The 24981-nt window shown below is 40.2% G+C and overlaps 1 protein-coding gene across 5 annotated transcripts in view; it reads right to left on the bottom strand.

The window, feature by feature from the left end:
• The window catches only part of nrxn2a (neurexin 2a), a 143647-nt gene that overhangs the window by 59108 nt on the left and 59558 nt on the right, over window positions 1–24981 (bottom strand). For 3 of the 5 annotated variants that reach the window (XM_047606584.1, XM_047606585.1, XM_047606582.1), the window contains 9 exons: window positions 20405–20834; window positions 19442–19825; window positions 18434–18637; window positions 16439–16465; window positions 11843–11962; window positions 11380–11761; window positions 2847–3037; window positions 2407–2580; window positions 1220–1339 (listed from right to left, as the gene is read on the bottom strand). In XM_047606584.1, the coding sequence (XP_047462540.1) occupies window positions 1220–1339; window positions 2407–2580; window positions 2847–3037; window positions 11380–11761; window positions 11843–11962; window positions 16439–16465; window positions 18434–18637; window positions 19442–19825; window positions 20405–20834 (2032 nt within the window). The remainder of the gene's footprint in view (window positions 1–1219; window positions 1340–2406; window positions 2581–2846; window positions 3038–11379; window positions 11762–11842; window positions 11963–16438; window positions 16466–18433; window positions 18638–19441; window positions 19826–20404; window positions 20835–24981) is intronic. The other 2 variants (XM_047606586.1, XM_047606583.1) reach the window with 1 other exon arrangement.

Here is a 24981-nt window from a genome sequence, read left to right on the forward strand (position 1 = left end):
AGTTTGCTTAAATTCATTATGTAGAAGATTTGCTGTAAATGAGCAATCACTTACATCAGGATTAATATTTCCCTTTTGCTTGTATATTAATACCACAACGGTTCACTGGAAATTCGCATCTCATCTTCTACTACCTCTTATCGTCACTAGGGTCGCAGGGGTTGCTGGAGTCTATCTCCGCTGGTATTGGGCGAGAGGCGGGGCTAAGAGACAAACATGCTAGGATCAATTTAGGCTAAGCAATTAGTTATGTTTTTGGTGGGAGGAAAGTGGAGTACTCGGGGAAAACGCATGCAGGCACAGGAGAACATGCAAACTCCGTCCAGAAAGGCCCAAGCTGGGCTTCGACCTGGAACTTCTCGCTGGGAGGCATCAGTGGTAACCACAGAACTGGCCCGACTGGAAATTCTTTTAAAAAGAAATCATACTGACTGATTGATCATAGGTTTTAATAGCAATTGATAAATTAATTTTTAAAAATGTGACGAGCTGTTGTACGATTGACTATACCAACAGACTGGAAAAGCAGTTAGAGATATATTTTTACAGATAACTCCGACTGCCAAAGAAAAGAGAAGTAAATGGATCGCTGTATTACTAAGAAACAACTGAAATCTAGGCACCAAAACCTGGTGTTGTGGTTCACATTTAGTGCCAGGTAATATTAATTTATGCTGTATTTTTTGATGAAATCACACCTTAAGTTACATTCTGGAGGGCTGTCATATAAGTTTGTGGATGTTGTTGTTTTGGCGTAGTTACGGCCAACAGTAACTATTTCAGTTACAACAATAAATAACAACAAAACAATAAACAGAATATTTGTGATCACTCCTCGTCTTGTTTTAACATTCGGTCTAATGCTACAGTATTGTATGGCTAACGTTACTTCTTAAGCTCTTAGTGTTAGCATCTTTTATTTATCATAACTGAACTGAAATGACTTTTGAAATTTAAACTAACTGAAACTGAGGCTAATCCACTTTTCCAAATCCATACTAGTTCATATGAATCATTGTCAAGTGCAGTTGTCCTTAATTTGATCTGATAATCCACATTGTTCCCAGACTCGCTGTATTTACTGATAATTTCACCATGTTTTTGCCACTCAGAGGGCCATGGCCTCGGGTGGCGGTGAAATCAATGTACACCCTCTATTCATCAGTGTCATCTAAATTCTAATTGTGCTTTCCTACTTGCATACAAAAACAGCACTTACGGTCACTGCAGAAAGGTCCCCCATAGGTGGTCATGGTGCAGTCACAGGAGAAGCCCTCCCACAGCTGCAGACACACTCCTTGGTGGTAGCAGGAGTCCTCTGTGCAGGTGGTGCTTGGACCTGCAGGGTGTTTACAGCAGATTTACCTGGTGCTTTTTTTTCTTTTCATTTTATTTACGCATTTCACTGCCTACTAAATGGAATAAATGACCCAAACATCATAAATGGGAAGGCAGTCATTAGTGCAAAGTATGACTAACTACTTCAGTCATTTATTAGAAAATATAAAGTATAATTACACATATAATTACACAGACCAGAAACCTGAACATTGGAGTCATATTAATTTTGTTTCCTTCACTGACATATTAGAGCCAGCAAAACTGTAAATCCAAAATTACTATGAGCAGGCGAAAAAAATAAAATGTAAATTCAATATGTTTTTAGGAATAAAATTTTATATAAATCTGTGTATGAATGACGTGGGAAAACTACTCTGCACGATAAAAAAAATATATTTTTGAGAAAAGTGTTTGAAAAGATGTATTACAAAATTCCATACATCCATAACAGAAATAGATATCATCATTAAACATTTTCACACTACAATTTGAGCTCAAATATGCAAACAAGGTATTATCTAATGAAACATATTTTACAACATTTACAATAAACAAAGTGCATCCTGAATGGGTGATGTTTTATTTTCATGTCCACTTTCTAAACAAGGTTTGTTATGGAAGAAAATTGGGACATAATCTCAAACTTGACCAGTGTATTAAGTAGCGTAAAAAACAAACAAACAAAAAAGCAAATGGAAATGCATTTTTGGTTCTTACCTGGAACCATGGTTTCTTGGTAAAGTAAATAATATATAAATAATATAAAATATAATAATGATTAAAACTCTGCAGAACTCTACACTGGTAGATCTTAACAAAAGCAGCTTGATGGTTTGATTGAAGAGTGATATTATTACATGTTATTATACAATAGCCTGCATAATTAGAAATAATTAAACCACAAGACGTGTTCACTGGCCACTTATGATGAAGGATTCAAAAAACATGTTTAATGCCAACCAAAGTCGTAGTTAATTAATTCACTTTCAGTCACCACTGTGAACTGTTTAAATACCAGGAAATCAGATCATAGGAATGATTCACCAGTGTTTAAAATATCCTCACCTCCACAGCTGCGCTCCACCTCCCCAACCTTGTGAAGGGCGTCTGCTAGCAGGTCAGGGAGTCGTCCATTCAAATCCACAGATGCAAGGCAGCCCTTGTATCCCTCTCTGGATGCTATTAACCTGGGGAGACTGCTGTACATGCTCTTTCCAACACCTCCAATGTACAGCTCCCCTGTAAGAATGGAAGTTGCTCAGGGGAAAATCTCTCTCAGCAATCTCTCATTCATTCAATTTGCCACATCCAGTAGTGATATTTAAACCCCTAAAATAAGATTTTCACACTAAATGCTGCAAGACAATGTAAATTGTGCAGTGAATGCATGAATGGTTGTATGTAGAATCTGACATGACAAACAAATGCATCAATATTGAATTTCCAGTTGAATATATTGCAGCAAGAATTTGTTTCTATCAAAATGACTTTAACTGATCATTTACCTTTTAAATCCAGGTTGCGGGCTCCATTGGCATGCTGGGTAACAGTGCGGGCATCAATCTTGAGGACGTGCACATTGTTGTTGTCACGGGAGATCACCACATTGTGCCATTGGTTGTCATTGAGGGGCTTGTCTGAGTTACCCTTCATTAGTGATGGCCCATTTCCCAAGTCAAAGACATAATGAATGTACCTACAGGACAACACAGATGTTTACATTCAGTAAGCCTTTTTTCTCCATGTACCATATACGTATCTCCATGTGCCATTTACCAACATGAGCATTACCAGTTTTGTGTTCCAAGTTAAAGAATATAATTGCATCATTAGGAACTATCGTATGATTAGGTTCTATTGATATAATTATTGTGATAATAATGTTAAAAATGCTTATATCCAAAAAAAATTCAGGAACAAACTAAAAGAAAGTGACTGAGATCTATCAGTCTGGAAAAGGTTATAAAGCTCTTTCTAAAGGTTTGGGTGAACCACGGTGAGAGCCATTATAGATAATGCAGTGGTGAACCTTCCAGGAGTGGCAGGCTGACCAAAATTACCCCAAGAGCGATGACTCATCCAAGAGGACACAAAATACCAACATCCAAAGAACTGCAAGCCTCATTTGCCTCAGGTAAGATCAGGGTTCATGACTCCACCATAAGAAAGAGACCGGGCAGCTATGATAAATGGAACCATGAATTCTGCTGTCTACCAAAAAATGCTGAAGGAGAATGTCCAGCCAGGTGTTCGACAGCTGGAAGACTTTGGAGTGGTCCTGAGCTGAATCCTACTGAGATGCTGTGGCATTGCCTTTAAAGGGCAGTTCATGCTCAAAAACCCTCCAGTGTGGCTGAACAACAACAATTCTGCAAAGATGAGTGGCAAAACTTCTCCACAGCTGTAAAAGACTCATCACAAGTTATCACAAACACTTGATTGCAGTTGTTGCTGCTAAGGGTGTCCCAACCAGTTATTAGGTTTAGGAGGAAATCACTTCTTCACACAGGGCCATGTAGTTTGGATCCCTCCACGCCCCCACTACAATAAAAACCTTCATTTAAAAACTTCATTTTGTGTTCACGTGTGTTATTTTTGACTGCTATTTAAATTAGTTTGATCTGAAACATTTAGTTGTGACAAACAAGCAAAAAAAGAACAGGAATCATGAAGGGGGCCTACACATTTTCGTACCACTATAAATGAGTGGTTCCTACATTTGTCACGTGAGTAAGCATATTGCGTCACGTCTCGATTCTGCACCGCTGCTGTGTGTGCTTGCACTGTTTTAGCTCCGTTAAAATCACGTATACGTTTTCTGTGGTGAAACTCGTGTTTTGAGTTTACCCAACCACCTGTCCTGTGTAGCACCTTGTTAATCTCACGTTTCTTCTCAGTTTAATCAGCTTTGATGTATTTAGCGGCTACTATGGCTACTTTCTCTCCCTCTGCTTCTCCTTCTCTCTCCTGCTTGTCGTGCCACATGTTTAGCTACTCCTCTGCCTCCTTTAGTGGTAATGGTACCTGTAATAAATGTAGTTTATTTGTAGCTATGGAGGCGAGGCTCTCTGAATTGGAAGCATGGCTCCGCACCATACAAAACCCAATAGCTAGCCAGCGCCCTGTAGCCAGTGTGGGCCGACCGAGCGCAGCTCCCGTTAGCATAGCTCCTGCTAGCTGTCCCCCTGCAGCTCCGGAACAGCCGGGAAACCAGGGCGGCTGGGTGACAGTACGAAGGAAGCATAGTCTTACCCGGCCCACGGAGCACGATGAAACGGTTCACGTTTCAAACTGATTTTCCCCACTCGGCGACACACCCTCTGAGAAGCCAACTCTGGTAATTGCCGACTCTATTTTGCGGAACGTGAAGTTAGAGAAACCAGTGAACAGTTAGATGCATTCCAGGGGCCAGAGCGGGCGACACCAAATCTTATCTGAAACTGCTGGCTAAGGCTAAGTATGGTACAATTGTTATTCACGTCGGCAGTAATGACCAACGGTTACGTCAATCGGAGGTAACTAAACTTAATGTTAAATCGGTGTGTAAATTTGCTAAAACTATGTCGGACTCCGTAGTTTTCTTTGGTCCCCTGCCCATTCTGACCAGTGACGATATGTACAGTCGCATGTCGTCATTCCACTGCTGGTTATCTAGGTCAGTGTGTTTCAACCAGCCGCGACACACTAGTGTGCCGTGAGAGATTGTCAGGTGTGCCGCGGGAAATTATCTAATATCACCTAATTAACCATTGTCGGGTGTCTGTGCTGTAATAAAGTGTAACAGATAATTTAATACTCCTCTATTTCAGTAGGTGGCAGCAGAGGGCGATAAATGCCTGTAAAGACAATAGAGTTAGTGCTGCATGACACGTGAAAGTTTGGTATCTCAGCAAGACAAGAAAGTGACAGTGATGGAGAAGTTTTTGAGAAGGGAAAATGCAAATGCCGAACAGGGCCCTGGACAAAATTCTGACACAGATGAAGGCCCTAGTATGAGTGGTCAAAAGAAAAAAGACAAGACGGTGAGCTCGAGGCAATACAGCGAAAGCTATCTTTCATTTGGATTTACTTTCACCGGGGATGCGACAGCACCGACGCCGCTGTGCTTGGTGCATGGTGAGAAGCTATCCAATAGCGCCATGGTGCCAAGCAAGCTTAAACGCCATCTCCAAACGAAACACCCTTCCGTTCAAAACAAGCCGATGGACTATTTTGTACGCTTACGTACAAACAATGAGAAACAGGCAACTTTATTTTAGGAAAACTACAAAGTTAAGCGAGAGAGCCCTCAAAGCTAGCTACCTTGTTGCTGAACTCGTAGCTAAATCAAAAAAGTCCCACACTGTGGCAGAAACATTAATACTGCCAGCTTGTAAAGCCATTGTAAATGAGATGCTCGGCCCTGACGCGGCCAAAGAGATAGCTAAAGTGCCTCTCTCAGACAACACAATTGCCAGACGTATTGATGACATGTCTGCGGACATCGAAACTGTTGTTTTGGAAAAGATGTGCATCAGTAAGAAATTTGCCTTGCAACTTGATGAGTCGACGGATATTAGTGGACATTGTCAGCTCTTGGCCAATGTGCGTTTTGTGGATGGAGAAAACATTAGAGAAAACTTCCTATTTTGCAAGGCACTGCCAGAAAAATCATCAGGAGAGGAAATATTTCGGGTCACGTCGGAATATCTTGACAAAAGCGGGCTTACGTGGGAAAACTGCACAGGTGTCTGCACTGATGGAGCCGCAGCCATGGTCGGGCGCATCAAAGGCTTCGTAAGTAGGGTCAAAGAAAGAAACCCAGATGTTATTGTTACGCACTGTTTTTTGAGGCCCTCGTTGCAAAGACCTTACCAGCAGGTCTAGCTCCTGTGTTGGATGATGTTGTGCACATAGTGAACTTTGTGAAGACGCGACCTTTGAAATGTCGCTTATTTGCGTCTTTGTGTGAGGAAATGGGAGCGGAACATAAGGTCTTATTGCTTCACACGGAGGTCCCGTGGCTGTCGCGCGGCAAAGTGCTGGCCCATGTGTATGAGCTGCAAGAGGAACTTAAAGTATTTCTGACAAACGAGAGGTCCGATTACTCAAAGCTGCTTGCAAGTGATGAGTGGTGTGCAAAGCTGGCATACCTGGCTGATATATTTCATCATCTGAATGAACTGAACACACGGATGCAAGGCCGAAATGAAAACCTGCTTACAAGCACTGATAAAATGAACGGATTCCGTTTAAAGGTGCAGCTCTGGCAACAACATGTGCAGCGTGGCAACCTTGAGATGTTCCCACTCACCGAGAAACGTCATGATGGCAACACTGCTGTAATGTGCGAGGTGATTGGCACACATTTGAAAACTCTCGAGGAGAAGTTGTCATTTTATTTCTCTTCAGCCTTCACAGAATGCCTTGACTGGGTTAGGGACCCATACAGCTCAGCATCCGTTGCTGGAAAGGACATGACTTTAAAGGAGCAAGAGGAACTCATTGAACTTAAACAAGATCGTGGTTTAAAGCTAAACTTTGCTGATCTTCCTTTGGACAGTTTTTGGTTATCTGTTGCCAAGGAGTTCCCCATTCTGGCCAACAAAGCTATTTTGACATTGCTCCCGTTTTCAACCACATATCTATGTGAGCTGAGCTTCTCAAGCTTGACTGCGATAAAAACGAAAAACAGAGAGCGACTGAGAGCTGTTGAGGAAGAGCTTTGTGTGTGTCTTTCTACCATTCCTGCCAGGATATCCATTTTGTGTTCATCGAAACAGGCCCAGGTTTCACACTAAGTGAGTATAAATACATTTAGAAACTATATTATTAACTATATGTATTGTATGTACTGTGTTAGAGTGTCATTTTGGTTGGTGGTGTGCCCCAGGATTTTGTAAGTGTAAAAAATGTGCCGCGGCTCAAAAAAGGTTGAAAATCACTGATCTAGGTGGTGTCCAGCCAACGTCGTGGCCTATGTTGATAATTGGAACTCTTTCTGGGGAAAGCCTGGTCTGATTAGACGAGATGGAGTTCACCCCACCTTTGCGGGTGCTTCTCTTATCTCTAGGAATTTGGCCGATTTTATAAAACCCCCAAAACCATGACAACCCAGAGTTCAGCCCAGGTGGCAGAGTTGCAGTCTTACACGCCTCTCTGCTGCTTCTCTAGTACTGTCTCACACCCATAACTCCCCAAACTCCATAGATGTGCTGTCTGCTCCCAGATTTTTTAAATGGAAAAATAACAATAGAGGAGTTATTCATAGGAACCTTATCCAAATCAACACAAATTCACTAGTACAACAGAGCAATTAGAAAATTCAATGTGGTCTTTTGAATGTCAGGTCTCTCTCATCTAAATCGCTTTTAGTGACCGATTTGATAACTGATCATCAGATTGAACTATTTAGTTTGACTGAAACGTGGCTGCAGGATGATGAATATGTCAGTTTAAATGAGTCTACGCCACCCAGTCATAGTAACTATCACATTCCTCGAGGCACAGGCCGAGGAGGAGAAGTGGCAGCAATCTTCCACTCTGATTTATGTATTAATCCTAGACCTAAGCAAAGCTTTAATTCGTTTGAAAGCCTTACTCTTAGTCTTGCTCATCCAGACTGCAAAACACAAAAACCAATTCTCTTTGTTGTGGTGTATCACCCACCTGCTCCTTACTCGGAACAGATAAAGTCATTATAGTAGGTGACTTTAACATCCATATTAATGTTGGCAGTGACAATCTTAGCTCTTCATTTATGTCATTACTAGACTCAATTTGCTTTTCTCAGAATGTAAATGGTTCAACTCACTGTTTCAATCACACCTTAGATCTTGTACTAACTTATGGCATAGAAGCTGAAGGTCTAACCGTATATTCTCACAACGCTCTATTGTCCGATCATTTTCTTGTAACATTTGAATTTACTATAAGTAATTACACAGAAAGACATTTCGTTATGGTAGACACTTATCCGATGATGCTATAACTAGATATAAGGAATTAATTCTTTCAGTATTTACCTCAGTGCCTCATGTCAGTGATGTGGATATCAGCCACCACAATATAACTCAATCACAAATACATTATTTTGTTGACAGCACGACAGCCTCGCTTAGTACAACTCTAAATCTAGTTGCTCCTCTTAAAAAGAAGGTGGTTAATCGAAGGAGGGTAGCTCCATGGTATAATTCACAGCTGCGTAGTTCAAAGCAGGCAGTTCGAAAGCTGGAAAGAATTTGGCATTCCACTAGTTCACATAGCCTGGAAAGATAGTTTGACAACTTATAAAAAAAACTCTCCATAAGATTAGAACAGCATATTATTCTTCATTAAAGAAAACAAGAACAACCCCAGATTTCTTTTCAGCACTGTAGCCAGGCTGACAAAGAGTCACAGCTCTGTTGAGCCATCTATTCCTTCAGCCCTCAGCAGTAATGACTTCATGAGCTTCTTTACTGGTAAAATTGTTGGCATTAGAGAAAAAAATTCATAGCACCCTTCCATCCGTCAAAGATGTAAGTACAGTGGCATTAGAAACCTCTGTAGGACCGACTCAATATTTGGATTCTTTCTCTCTAATTGATCTTCCTGAGCTCACTTCAGTTATTACAGCATCTAAACCATCAACTTGTCTTCTAGACCCCATCCCAACTAAGTTGCTCAAGGAGGTTTTTCCATTAATTAATACCTCCATATTAAGTCAGATAAACTTATCTTTATTAACAGGATATGTGCCCCAGTCTTTTAAAACTGCTGTAATGAAACCATTACTTAAAAAACCCACTCTTGACCCAGATGTTTTAGCCAACTATAGGCCAATTTCCAACCTTCCTTTTATCTCTAAAGTTTTAGAAAGGATTGTTGTCAGTTGGTTGATCATTTAAACAGGAATGGTTTGTTTGAAGAGTGTCAGTCAGGTTTTAGAGCTCATCATAGTACAGAAACGGCTCTGGTTAAAGTTATCAATGATTTCCTCATGGCTTCAGACGATCGTCTCTATACTTGTCCTGCTAGATCTCAGTGCTGCATTTGACACTATTGATCACAGTATTCTACTACAGAGACTTAAAAGTATGATCAAGATTACAGGAACTGCACTAGACTGGTTTGAATCATATCTGTCAGATTCCAGTTTGTCCATGTAAACAAAAATTCTTCTATATATACCAAAGTAAGCTATGGAGTTCCTCAGGGTTCTGTGCTAGGACCAATATTATTCACATTATACATGCTTCCCTTAGGCAATATTATTAGAAAGCATGGCATAAACTTCCATTGCTACGCAGATGATACCCAGCTATATTTATCCATGAAATCAGATGAAACTAATCAGATGGTTAAACTCCAAGCATGCCTTAAAGACATAAAGGCTTGGATGACCTGTAATTTTCTACTTTTAAACTCAGACAAAACAGAAGTTATTGTATTTGGCACTTAACATGTCAGAGATCCATTATCTAATCACCTGCTTTTGTTGGATGGCATAACCTTGGCTTCCAGTACTACTGTGAAAAACCTTGGTGTTATATTTGACCAGGATATGTCCTTTAATTCTCACATAGAGCAGGTGACCAGGACTGCTTTCTCTCACCTTCGTAATATCATCAAAATTAGGAAAATCAGTGATGCGGAAAAACTAGTTCATGCATTTGTGTCTTCCAGGCTGGATTATTGTAAGCTGTTACTGTCTGGCTGTCCAAGTAGATCATATTACTCCAGTATTAGCTTCTATTCATTGGCTCTCTTTAAAATATAGAATTGAATTTAAAATCCTCCTTACATACAAGGCCTTGAAAGGCCTAGCTCCATCATATCTGAAAGACCTCATAGAACCATACTGTCCCAACAGATCGCTACGATCTGTAAGTGTAGGTCTACTTGTGGTTCCTAGAGTTTCTAAAAGTAGAATGGAGGTAGAACCTTCAGCTATCAAGCTCCTCTCCTATGGAACCAGCTCCCAGTTTGGGTTCGGGAGGCAGACACAGTCTCTACGTTTAAGGTCAGGCTTAAGACTTTCCTTTTTGACAAAGCTTATAGTTAGGGCTGGACTTAACCATCCCTTAGTTATGCTGCTATAGGCCTAGGCTGCAGGGGGACGATGCACTGAGGACATGTCCTTTACTCTCTCTTCTCTGTCTCCTGTCCTCTAATATCTTATCATTTTATTTTCTATCTCTTATAATTTACTAACCACTGTGTCTCACTCTCTCCCCTCCCCTCATGACAACAAATGCATTGTTTCCTTCAGCTTGATGTATGTATCTATGACAGAAGTTTGTTTATCTTGTTTCTCATGTTCTTCTCCTCTCTATATATTCTCTGTTTCTACCCGGCTGGCCTTTGGCAGATGGGTCCCTCCATATGAGTATTGTTATTGGCGCTATATAAATAAAACTGAATTGAATTGAATTGAATTAAATGTAATAAATAAATGCATATAAACACATGGTAAGGCTGACATTAAAATTTACTTCACTTCACACATATCACAGAGCAACCAGAAAGCTATAACAGAGGCAATTTTTTCTTCTGAGCTGTCTCAGTGAGCTTCTGCTGCAGGCTCCAGAGCTGAACAAGACCTCCTGCTGACTAATTGCTACTGGGAGAGAGTCTGTGCAAGGTCTGACAGTACAGTTGTTGCTTTGCTTTTCTCTGTTTCAACGGCAAAAATTATTAATGACGACTAAATATATTTGGAACTTATCAGCGTTCGTATCAAACGCCAAGTGTACTTGTGTAGGGGAATGTGTGTGTCCTCTCTCTTCTTGTCTCCCTTTAGCATAATTATTTCTGATAAACAAATGATTTCAAAGGCATTTTGTGCCAATCTTCTGCGCTGCAGATGGATGGATTCAAGAAATGACTCATGATAAGGTAATTTTGTGTCCAGGAAAGAAGAAACTCTTTTGCAAGATAAATGATAATGACATTCAGTGAAATAAAATACTACACACGTACAGATATACAGTATACAAATAGTTTGGTCTTCTGCCAAATAACCCCTTTTATCTTCAGTCAGCACAGTTTTGCATGAAGATAAAGCAGACCACTTACCCTTTGACCAGCTCCACTACAATGAAGTCACTACCATCTCCAGAGTTGTAAAGTATCAGGCCGTCTGGACTAGTAGTCTTGAACTGGAAGAAAAGGTGCATAGAAGCATAGGCCTGCAAAGTGGAGAAGGCCAAGTAGCTGGCTTGAGTTAGGAAAGTTACAGGATTGGCAACAATGTTCCTCATGCCAAATCGGGCATTAAGCTCGCAGTAGGAGATGTCTCCATTCTTGCACTGGTCCAGATAGAGCATGCTGTTGAAGGACAGACCCTGCAGATGGCCGATGAAATTGGAAGGCATCACAGAGATAAATCTACGCTCTGTCATGATCCCTGTCTCGATGTTGTTGAACTCGAGGCGTGTGTGGGCACCAGTCATGTGGCCTGAGGAACAAAACATTCTGCTTAATCTGCAAATATGTCTCTGTGTCTGCACCTTTGTTACAACAGTTCATTTATCCCTACCTTCCACAGTTACATTGTCTACAGACAGCTGCAAGTTCTTCCCACGCCGCACCACCTTCACTGCGTGCCACTCATTGTCATTCAGCTTCTCGCCTACCAGGAGCACCTCTGGTCCCTTGCCTGAGAGGAGGAAAGCATCAAGTGCTGATAATCATATGACATGAGCTCACTGTACAGTCTGTCCTCACCAAGCTCTCAATATGAGAAGCACTCTCAGGGTGCATACGTTTATTAACTTATCATCTTATTCACAAAAACTGACTTGTGGGCAATATTCGCCTACAATAATTGCATTTACTTTATGCACAGTGAAATTAAAAACTAAACCAACAAATCGCAACTAAGACTACTACTAAGATGCTTGGCTCAGACAAATAGTTCTAAGTTTCATCATTTCTGCACTATCATCTGCCTTTTTTTTAACTGGTTTTAAAATAGGTCACGATGCAGAAGCCTGCCACCACAGCACCGTCATCCTGAATCAGTGCCTATGCAACAGGCCAACACAGCAGTTCAAAGGAGTTCTGACATCGCTTGGGAAACTAATTGGCCATGCCTAAGCTGACTGCGCCTTTAGGGGTTTGTCTGTCTAATTGAGCTCAGGGTGCAGGGGAATTACTAGGGACATACAGAGGGCAAAAAATGGAAAACATCAACTGGTTTTCGAACATTGGTTCATCCTCTGGGAAATAAAACTGCAAGTGGGGACTTTGTCCACGTCTGCATATCAAGTTCTTGACAGCACACTGCATAATACCGCCATCCACCTGCAGAATATTGACGATATGCACCAGACAGATCAATCACATCAAATCCTGCTCCCTCTATATTTAAAGGATTTACTTAGATAATGAAGAAAACAAAAACACTTGGCGGAATCATGTCCAAAAGGAAACAGAAATGTTTACCACATAAATAAAAACAGAAATGTACAAATACCAAAATAGAAACTGAAAGGAAAATGAAGAATAACATTTTGTTATATGGTTACTATATGATATACTGTACATTAAAGGGGGTCTACTGATGAGACACATCAAAGCCTGTTAACATTAGTGATGCAGTACAGTATTAGCATATTTTGCTGTATGCAGGCCCTCATCTTGTTGGTATGGAGAAACATGAAGAATACTGGTTTAAACATGCATATGATTAAGTATTTAGCAGAGAAGGTTTGAGAATACATTTTTAGCAAATTATATGCTAAACATATATGGAAGGAACAAACTAATTATACATTCACTTCATAAGTCATTATCTGTTTATACATTAGTTGCTATGAACAAAAGAAGCATTTATATTGGAACTGGAATGGTATGGGATTAAAACTGCATTGTGCACATACATAAAGCCATTTGTTGCAACAGAGAGATGTGCTGCTACTTGAGTCAGCAGTGGTTGGGGGTGAAGATTGAAAATGAATATAATCTAGGGATGTGGAATTACAAAGAAGCTTACCAGCTATCTGAAAACCTCTTGATTCTACTTGAGGTTCTTGGCTCCAGAATGCATTTGTAGTATGTACAGTATGTATATATGCACTGCTCAGGCATAACATTAAAACCTCTGACAGGAGTAATAAATATACGTCTGGACCTGGTATTCATGTGCATGTTACTTAGACATGTACCACCCACCTAAACTAGGACAGGTACTCTCACCCCATAACAATGACACCCCCTAATGGTAGCACCATCCCCAGTAGGATGCAGCCTGACACACATAAAAACAGTTTAGGAAGTTTAGGAATTCAAAAAACGTGAATAACAAGGTGATGAACTGGACTCCAGATTCACTAGATCCCTAACTCCTCAAGTATCTTAATGTCATAATGTTATGCCTGATTTATATCAGCACTGCCAAATTAGTGTTCAGGGTCGTCCTTTAGCAAACTTTTAGCGAATAGTTTTATAGATAAAGTTGCAGTAAACTGGTGGATCTGTAGAAGTGATTAAAATTGTGGAATGCAATGTGTATTTCTCTGATTGTACACCCATTTAAACATTGCCTTGTTTCAAACTACCTTTGCTTCAAAGCTTGGGGGCAAGGTGCACATGTAAAGGGTGTATTTTGTTGATCCTCAGTTAAATTTGATTAATAGTTTCAAACAAAGGCCTGGTGCGGTTATACAGGTCTACGTGTGAGCTGAGACTTTCAAACAGAGGATCCGTGTGTTAATCGAAGCATGTTATGGTAATTCTACAATTTTGAATAACTGATGTCTTGTTTCAGAAGTTTGCCGTGTACCCTAGATAATTAATCAGGATCACTGCAGCAACATTTATTCCTACCACTATTACCCTCCTACTGTGCATCCAGTTGTGGACAGCATCCAAGCAGCTGCTGCACATGGGCTGTCTCTCTCATTCCTTCAGAAATAGGCTTGTAAGATGCTTCATATGAGATGTTTCAGTTTTGCCCCTATAAGCAGCTTGTACGGTAATCCCTTAAAATAGTCACATTTAAAATTCACTATGAGACTATGGAAGCCATATGATTCTGCAGGAATCATTTAATCATCTTTGCAGATTATAATTTGGCTCTATTTTCTATTATCATTTATAAACACCACTATTATCATTCACAGGGTAAAGTGTTTTAGAGGACACTGATGTAGGACAGTCCTTGCATCAGAGTAACTTAATTTTGCATATTTGCGTACAAATACTGTACATATTGTCTGTGGGCAGTCTGTGATGGTGCAATGCCATCTGCTGGTACATAAAATGATACTTCAGCCATATTTTAAATTAGCCATGTTCATGGAGACCAGATAAAGACATTGCAGTATCTTTAATATGATGGACAATTGATTAATTAATTAATTAATTCACTTGACAAATTAGATGAGGCCATTTAAATGTTTTATTTTGGAGTATGCAGGAATTATATGCACATGAGGGGTGGAAACAAGCTTTCAGCCAGCACTCAATTGTAGTGATAACTTTTATAGGCATTGATAAGCCTCCTTTGTATGGAATGATCTAAATCAGAGAGCTGGTCACCTTTCCACTGGCAATAGCTTTTTGTTTTGCACATTGCTGTAGTCTGAACCAAAACTTAAAAAACCTACCTCTCACTATAAATGAGAGAAACAATCTGCATCATAAATTCCAGTCGTGCGCTGGGACCTAAAGTACCACTCCATGTTACTTGAAAATACAAAAATTAATTGTGTTAATCGAGATAAAGATATTCTTCTGGTATTCATCTGCCTTTTAATTAGAAGAATGATTAAACATATGATATATTTGATGAATAATGTCCTTTAATTCAGCTGAATAACAATAATCATGTTTTTGAGGATGAGTGTTTCTACTAAGTTTCTTTACACATTTATATTTTTCTGTGTTTAGATATAATATATTTATTCTTTTGGTTAAGGATACCTCTTTCAAAATCCTATTAAAATGACCAGTATGGTCAGATATGAACACTGTAATGTTACAATTTTGGTTATCTTGAAGTGTATATTTCCTCTTCTCTCATTCTCTTAGTTCTCAGCTTGTATAACACAGTGTGTTCAAGTCTTCCAAGTGTGTTCCTTCCATATAAGGAGTTGTTCTGGCTTTGCTACAGCTTTGCACACTTAGATAGTAAACATACACTCAAAATGTCACATTCCTTTAAACCAGATATGGCGGGCCTTCGGTTACACATAGAAACACTGATCCACTTTTAAGGAAGCACTCCCTCTTGCATGGGTGGGGTCAAGACAGTATGAAAGATGTGGAAATAGTAGAATCAGGGCTTTTGTCCCTCTCCTACCCTTAAGGTAGTTAGACTGAAGGTCTCAGCACTGATTCAATACCTATTCTCTGTATACAAAATAAATAACCTAAACGCGATGAATTGTCGCATGATTCGTCCATAGCTGGACTACCGTTTCCAAAAAGTATAAAGATCCTAGGGTGAAGGAGAGGACAATATCCTCCTTCAACAATAATGAGATTATTTTTGATGGAATTTGGCATTTGATGATTGGACTTACTTAAGCCAAATATAACCCACCACAGTTCCGCTCCTAAAATGGGAAGAATTGTTATATTTGGTAGCGTATCTCATGTTCTATTGATCTCAAGCTGGCCTTTCAGTTAATCTCTTTTCTGTCACTGCCATGTGATTACCCAGTAACATTTTTTCTTTCTTTCTCTAAAGTGGGACTAAGAACTGCTTTTTTTTTTACCACAGACCAATGCAGCTGTACACAATTATCAACTATACGTGCAAATTAGTCATAGAAACATGAATGACAGACTCATTGGCTGCACAACAGCCCACTGCTGTTTGTCAGATTTAGCTACATTTGATTAAAACACCCTTTCATTGAAAACAACAATGAATTGTGTAATTTAAATTGTTGGATTTTATGAGAGCACAAACCAATCCAGTTATATTCAACAGTTGCTGCTTGGCACACTGAAGTCTCATTCTTATCTTCTTATCTTGTGAGAGAGATAACAACAACAGCAAACAAGTTTGGTGCAGAATAAATGAATTATGTCCTGTTTCATAAGGGAAGAAAGTAATTTGAATATACCACAGTGCATGTTCTCTCAATCATGGTAACAGTAAATAATCATAGGAGACACTTACTGAGATTACAGTCTATCCTGATACAATCTGGTGAGAGAGAGAGTGAGATGGTGAGATTAAAAGAAAAAAAAACGTCACAGAAGAGGAGAATATTTCACATCCTTCAAGGTACATTCTGCAGACACTTCAGTGCTTTTCAGAGCCCACCATCCGGGGACAGCCTTGAGAGTCTAAACCGCCACTTTCACCCTTGTAGCATACGTAACATTAGATAGAAAAGTACTTTGAGTCAAAGAAAATCTCAGCGTGTGTCTGGCTCTGCTGAAACTAGTTCAAAGTTAGGATCAATACGAATTTTATTCACCATAAGAGTAGAGGTTCACCAGCCTTATATTTAGGCTGGTACTTGTCTCATTACATTCAGAATCAGCTGAATGTGCTTTTGGGTAATTTGAAAAGTGAAGAAAAAAATGAAGAAACGTGTTTTAAGCTGATGATGAAAAATGGAACATGTGCTAGATGTGAACGCTTCACATGGAGGTAATTAAAGAAATTTTTACATGTGAAACACTATTCAAGGAAAACAAAACGCAAAGAACGCAGTGAGTCATCTCAGTTTCTTGAGATCATAGAAACTGTATATAAGAACCTATAAGTGTGTAATTTTGCAGGGTTGTGCTAAGCATATTCTTTATGCATCCATGTTAATGTGACTAATTTAAACAAATACTATTGAACAAGTCACAGTTCATAGCTTGATGCACCTCTACTCAAAATCCAAACCTTGATCTGTTTTCAGCTCAAGCTCTTTTTTTTTTTTGAACTTTTTTTTTTTTAATCTCCTGTTTTCATTGCAGGACTGATAAGTATATAAATATAGTTTAAATACAAAGGAAAAGTGGTGATTTGCACAACCTGCAGCCACAGCAACACTTACACCATAAAAAACTGTGATGACAGCACAAATACAGGCTTTGCCTACAGTAGCAAGTATCTTCTAAATTCATCTCAATTATTCAAATGTTTGGCCTCATAGTGGACTCACCCACTTGTTTGCATGTTCTGAAGATTTAAACCAATTTGTCTGGCTGCACATAAATATATTGGTATAAGTCTGGTGGCTGAGGAGTGCTCTCTAGCTGTCAACCATCACAGAGCAGTGGATACAGGCAGCCAGAGACCAAGGTGATTTTTTGCTGCAGGTGTGTGCATGCTTCTGCATGTATGTGCGTGTCCATTGCTGACGCAAATATGAGAGGCAGGAACTAAGATGGTCATATCTATGGTGAAAGCAGTTTAAGGGGTGATATTTCAGTGTAACGATGGATCGGGTCTCTGACTGCCTTCTCCTTGAACTGCAGACAAGTCATTGAAGGGCTGAAAGAGCCAAGGAGGTCAGGTGGGACCCAACCACAAGATGAACTGAAAGAATGAGAGAAAGACAAAGAGAGAAAGGTAAGGCAGAATAGACACACACACATATAAAGTTGCTTAAAAATGCACTAAACCCCTTACTTTTCAATGGCTTTTGGATTTAAAGATTAATCTTAGATCAAGTTACAGGATTTTTAGTATTTTTCACTTAACTGTTGTTTATGTTTAATCCATAACATAGCCAGAGATTATGCTTATTGGTGCATGCACACATTTTGGAGTGTGTTGACCACATAAGTCCAGGGTTCGGTCTTTACTCCATTCATAGTCTGCCTCTCTGTGTTTACTGTATTGCTGGCTACTTTTTCATACAGTAAGAGAAAATGCCAAAGAATTATACCCACATACCATTTATTAAGATAATTTTTTTTCCAAAATAAATTAGTAAAGTTAAATATACTAAAAGTATGGTGGATTACTGATGGTAAGAAATAATTGGGAATATTACTAAGCCATATGCAGAACAGAAGCAGGGGAGAGTGCTATTTTTTAGGCAACTGTAGTTATTTTGTATGAAGATGGGTATGGGAGAGCCTCAGACAACAGAAATATATTGAAATAACTTCCAAAGTGACACGTCCTTAAAGGTCAGAGTGCTCATATTTTCTGTAGCAGCATTACCCAGGTTCACAGTGAGTTTCACTCTGCCGCCATCCAGCTCCAAACGGAGGGTGTCCGCTGACTGCTGAGAGGTGGTGGCCATCAGCAGCCCAAAGGCCCTCTGGGACATAAAACGCAGGGACACATCCTCTGCCTCTGTGTGGAGCGTCCTTGGCAGCAGCACCTTCAGATACATGCTGCCATCATAGCTCACCATGGTGGCCTCTGTTTATTGAGTAATAGAGAGCATTATCAGACATTGATAATAGCTGGAATCACTACGCTAGAAAAACTGTATGAAACCCAAATTCTGTTTGAGGTCATCTTGAGTGCTGCATGATATAATTTTAGATTGCAGTTTTCATCAGTCACACCAGATGGCAGAAAAGCCTGGAGCATACAAAGGCTGTGAAGAAATTGCAGCAGCAATCACATTTCCAATGTATTTATACCCACTACAGTGCAATACAAGAGAGACATCCCTCATACTATTAGCTGCCAATGGAGCTGGGTAATTTGGACTCTTGGAGAGAAAACCATCTGCATGGTAAATGCAGAGTGATTCAGGCTGGGGTATTCAGGAAGAATCACCAGAAAGCACCACTGCATTTCTAATACTGACAACCACTGAAAATCTATTAATGAATCACTCTTCTGTAGGATAACACTAGCAATTCACTTTTGAATGGATTAAACGAAAAAACATAATTTTCCATGATCCTGTCATTGTCACCTGACATAAAGGGTCATTTAGAGTTAAGAGTATGGGTATCATTTGAATATTAATGACACAGTATGTTATGAACATACAGCAATTGCACACTGAAGTATAATTGTTTTGCAGAACCAAGTCCCGATAATAAGTTCTCTCTGTATCTACAATCATTCTGTTTGGCAGGTACTCTCTCACCGCTGCACACCTCAGTTAATAAATAAAGTACCAGCTGAAGTATGATAAAAGCTTTCCAGCAGAATTTGTATTATCACTCATCCTCCTCATCCTCTACTGTTCTTCTCAGAAGCTCTTACCTTTGTTACAGTTTGGGCCTATGTAGCCAGTGCTGTTGCAGTCACAAATGTGGCGGTTCCAGCCCTCCCTGCAGTATCCACCATTGAAGCATGTGTCTCTGGCACACCTGACATGAGTCTCTCTGGTGCAGAAGCTGCTGATACCTGTGGCGCTTTGAACCTCTGCCAGCCTCCATAGATTCCGGCTCTGTCCGTCAATGAAAAGGTCCCTCACACAGCCCACGTAGCCGAGGCCGAGGGAGGCTGTCCACACCTCTGGGGGAAGCATGAGGGCTTGCCGATCCTCAGGTAAACCTCCAAGATACATGTTGCTATCTAGGTCAAGGATCTCACTACCTTCATTAGCAGAAAAGGGGATGCTCTGGCTGTTGACAGAGAGGAAGCCTGTGGGGCGGCATTAATGTTGAGTCAACCTGTATACAATATTTTTGTTTGCTGAAAAAAAGACAGGTGTGTGTGGGTTGTACTGTGTAAGTAAGAAGCAAGCAACAAAATGCATGATTGTATAAGTGGGTCCTGGTCTGCTTGTTTTAGAAAGACACTGGCAGTCAAGAATTGATTTAATTAATAAAACTGTGTGTAGTAAATCTGCATTGTCAAACTACTCTGCTTAAGAAGAGAGGAAAGTTGTGATGGCTACTAACGGCTACTAAAAAAGGACAGACATTTCCTAGTTGGAGTTGGATAACTGGCCACTATTAAAATAGGTTGGAGCAGGTGTCAAAATGGTAAATATAGATTATATCATCCAAACATATCATTCAAATTAAAACCTAATATGCATGAATGTTTCACTGCAGTGAATAAGAAGCACCCTGATGTGACTTTATCAATGCTGGCATATGGTGATTTCACAGCTTGGGATCCTTTATATCACACAGCTACAACTGGAGAAGCACGATAACAGAAGCGAAGCAGACAGAAGGCAACCCTTGCCTTCACGAACACACAAATTGATCTTACCATTGCGTCCTTTCCTCTGGAAATCCACGTGGCACCACTCGCCATCATCCAGCCGCTTGTTACTGGCTTTGATCTTGATGCTGCCAGAGCCCATATCCATGACCAGGTAAAGAAATCCATCCAGCAGCTCTATGGCAAAGAAATCCGCCCGGGGCTTCCTATCAGGTTGCATGCCATGCAAACTGCCATGGCTGAACAGCAGCAGGCCACTGGGCTCTGTGGTGCGGAAGTCAAAAGATATGGCGCCCGTCTTCTTTGTATTCCACCTGGGCAATGTCAAATACGCAGATGGCGTGTCGAAGGTGACCGGCTCCAGGGCTTCCACATTCTCACAGCTGAATATCAAGTCACCATGGATACTGATCTTAGGGTCTTGCTGTTCAGCCAGCTGTGACAGCTCCAATCTAAACTCATTATTCTTGTAGACCACCTAATAAATGAGAAAGATGTCGTGGTGAGATGACAGCTGGAGAAGGCAATACATTTGGTGGAAAGGTTCAACATTAGTCATCAGTAAATACTAGAATCAATACAACAAGCCGACATTCACATGGGCATGTAGCAGACAGCATGTTGAATCATCCAAAGCTCATATAGAAAAGGCCCTGGCAATTTTACTGTGATTTCAATTCAAGAGCTGCGTCAAATAAACTGACACCTTTCATTAAATAGATGCAGAAGCTCTTGATGTATTAATGAAACCTAGAAATATTAACCACAGCTTAGCTGAGATTGCCTGTGTCTCATGCTGTGTATTTATGCAGAGACGGAGGAACCATGTCGAGCTGAATATGATTTTTTTTTCTTTTTTTTTTGTCTTTTACTGTTTTTTTAAAGTTGACTGCTTTAAATTATTTGTGAGACCGGGCATTCTTTTATGCCACAATAAGATCTTGCTTTTTAATCTGCATGTGTTTTGTAACAAAAATGAAAAACCCTAACAACTTTCATGAGAAAACAAGAAGGTATTTTAGACTTAAGCTGACTCCGTTAAGAATGCACAGCAGTTCTGAAATAATGATCTTAAATTCAGATATACAATCATTGCCATTATACAAATGAGAAACAATTTTGTGAGTTTATGCCGTGGTAGTAAGAAAAAGATCAAGTCCAGGCTGAGATGGTGGGTGAGGCAGAAGTTGACTTTAGAAGATGCTTTAGAAGAGCAACACACAGTAAACATGGACATTTGGCAGTGCAGAATCTCATTTTTCCCTGAACCTCCATTTGCCTTTGGTTGAATGTCTCACTATGGATTTGTTATTTTATATTGATCACAGCAAGGTATGAAAACAACCAAGATATTATACTGTTATACAATATATAGAATACAAAGCTGATAGTGAGAGCACACTTTTGCAAAGTGATTGTGTAGGCGTCTTTGTGTTGCATTATTTTCATTCTAAGTTCATCAATATGCACAGCAAGAGACAAAAATCCTTTTTATATCCTTTTTATATCAGTTGTAAGTCATCCCAAGCCCACTCTTATCTGCCACGTCTTTCTGCAGCCGGTAACCACCAGAGGGGACACACCACACTGAACGGAGGACTAACGGCCGAGCTGGGAGGCAAATTGAGCCAGTGTCACACTTCACACTGCTGGGTGTGACTAATTAAGCAGAGATATCAGATGGTGAAACTGACCATTAAGAAATTAGTGTAACAGGCAATATTTAAATGGAAGGACAGTCAATCAAGATAAGCCACCCATACAAAGAGGGCACGGCTCAAGCTCAAGCGGCTCACAATGATAACAACACCACAACTATGTTACAAAAAGGCACTGTGACCTCGACTTGGCTATTATATAAGTCAAAGAACAATACAGGAAGTGGAATCCTATTTCACCAGTTTGGAACCTTGTTGTATGTGACATGTATTGGCGGCGGTTCTAGCTTGGGTGAGATTACCATCCATTACCATGGTACCCAGCAACAGCACACACGGATTTTCATTAAAACAACAAAAAAATATGTGTTTTCTTTTGTTATTATTTTCTTTTTCCTTTGTTCGGCCCCCTAGGTTAGTCAACTGAGTGATGGTGGGTAGGATTGGTCGCCCGGTGACAGACAGGTCTTACCTCTCCCTCGTTTGTCCATCCAGGGCGGCCCAAATGACGCTAGGGGCAGGCCCTGGCTGGGACGCTAAGTTTTTCTTTTTTCTCCCTTGTGTTGCTCTTGCCGTCCCCATGCCAAGGACCACTTCTGTTGATTGCAGAGTATCCCAAAACACAAGATAAAGCTGCTCCCATTTCAACTGATAAAGTCCCTGTGTCTTTTATGCCCAAGTAGTGAGGATTAACAGCAGACCTTCTCTTGTCCTAACAGTTGTATTAACACATTATTCATAACCAAACTGAGAACAATCTTTGAAGCGTTAAAGTACAGAGACCTAATGATGCTGTGTGGGATATCCTGTGGCCACACACACGGCAGACCAATAAACTATCTTCAAAGACAGATTTGTTTCCCCCTGCAAGTTGTGTAGCTGTGACATCCATCTCAAAGTTGCCATTATTTTCCCTGCATACGATGAACCCGATGACCTGTATCCAGTAGCATCCACATCTATTATCATGTAAAGTCTGGAGTGATTAATCATTCCCCAAACCCTCTGCATTCAGCAACATAAGAGAAATACCGCTCCCTATATAGATGCACTACTTACACAATAGATATTTGTTCACTGTTCTTTCCTACGTGTATTAAGATGAATTCATATGCGTGAACTCCTTCCATTTACCACATTGCTTAGTTCTTAACTGATCACCAAACTCAACAGAACTGTCCTTAACTAATACACTTCTGAATCTGGCAAGCAAGATTTCCTGGCAGGATGCTCCTATTTGATCAGCTCTATTACCAGTCCTTTTATGACTATTTATGCAGTCACAGGCCCCATTTAGGCCATGTTCACATGTACAAAAACGTGTTCCTCGTTTGGAGAATTTCTCTGTTAATGCTGATCCATGAAATATTGCATCTAGTTGTAGAAAGGCTGTAGTACATATCTCGGGCCTATGTGTGGTGCTTCTGGTGTTTCTGCTCTGTGGGTCTGTGGGGATTTGTTCCCTTTTGCAACCAGCCTCAAGCAGCCACTTGATGAACAGCAGTTTTTTGCACTTTTGCATTGCCTTCATTGCTCAGACCTGGAGGTTGCCGCCTGCAAAAAGCCTAGGGATTGGCGGCCCAACTTTACAGTAATGTTAAACATGTTTAATACATGCTTTATTTTTTTATATAGGTTTAAAATTCTTAAGGGCATTCCCACTTTGAGTGACAAGTGGTAGCCTGAGCTAACAGGCAGCAGGGAGTTGGGTGAGCCGGTCTCAATGTCCAGGCTCCTTTAGCTCTGCCCCAACACAACCTTCCTGTCCATATTTGGAATATCCAAGTGTGGGTGGAGTAAAGCACATCCAACATGGGGCCCGCAGGCTCCATCCACTTGGGACTTAATTTTGAAGGAGGAAGCTGGAGAACCCGGAGAAAACTCATGCGGACACAGGGAGAAGTCTCTCAATTTTTCTTTTTTAATTTAAAAATGAAAATCGGCAGCCAAGTAGCTTACATGGAACCATGTCCATAAATGATATATCATTTTCTTTTCAGTGCTTGCTGGCTGCATTATAACTATGTCGACAACTGATTTAAAGGAGACGAAACCCATTTCCACAAACTGATATATTTCTTTTGGAGAGGCTGTGGCTCAGTAGGTAGAGAAAATGAGCCACATGCTGAAGTGTCCTTGAGCAAGACACTGAACCCCCAGTTGTGTGCCAAAAGCACAAGTGTGAATGTGTGTGTGCTTGTGTGGGTGAATGGGTGGACGTGTCTGTGACTGTAAAAGCAATTTGAGTACCAATAGGTAGAAAAGCGCTAAATAAACGCAAGACCATTTGCCATTCTTTCGTGACTTGATCTCTTCTGAGAGATGGGACACAGGCAGACAGGGGTAGCATTGCCTTGGCAACTGTTCAGCTATAAACGGTAGAGTACAGCAACGCAGCACTCTGAAGCCACACTGGACTGGCTATTTATACCAGACTGAACAACGGCCGAAGAAATTTTTTAATAAAGTTTTGAAGAAGACATTTCCGAAATCAGTGAATGTTTGAGTATTTTATAATCTTTATGTTATGTATAAGATATAACAAACACTGCAGCTAACATAGCAAATGCCAAATCTAAGTCTTTGCTACACAAAGGTTATGATTGTCAGCATCTGTTTAAAATAACTGAGAAAGCTGTTCACTCAACAGTTTTTAGTCTGTGACTGTGGTTTGTAGTACTGTTGAATTGAGTTGTGTTGTGTGTGTGTACGAACACATGTTCCTTATATTTTGATGACCCCAATTTGGGCTATGCTAAAACCTTTCATTTAGCAGCACCACAAATCACAACCACATAAATGATCATACAGTTGAATACATTTTTCGACACTATGTACCTAAATTATGTGGACATCTGCAAACAGAGTATATTTGTGTAGTAGTTGAAGTAATGTAATGTTTTGCATTCTCAGTCTCACTCAGTTGTGGCAGTGTACTTTTGTGGTTTACATCAACTTGAAATTACA

This window comes from Mugil cephalus, chromosome 15, assembly GCF_022458985.1.
Source record: "Mugil cephalus isolate CIBA_MC_2020 chromosome 15, CIBA_Mcephalus_1.1, whole genome shotgun sequence".
In the NCBI taxonomy this organism is placed as follows: Eukaryota; Metazoa; Chordata; class Actinopteri; order Mugiliformes; family Mugilidae; genus Mugil; species Mugil cephalus.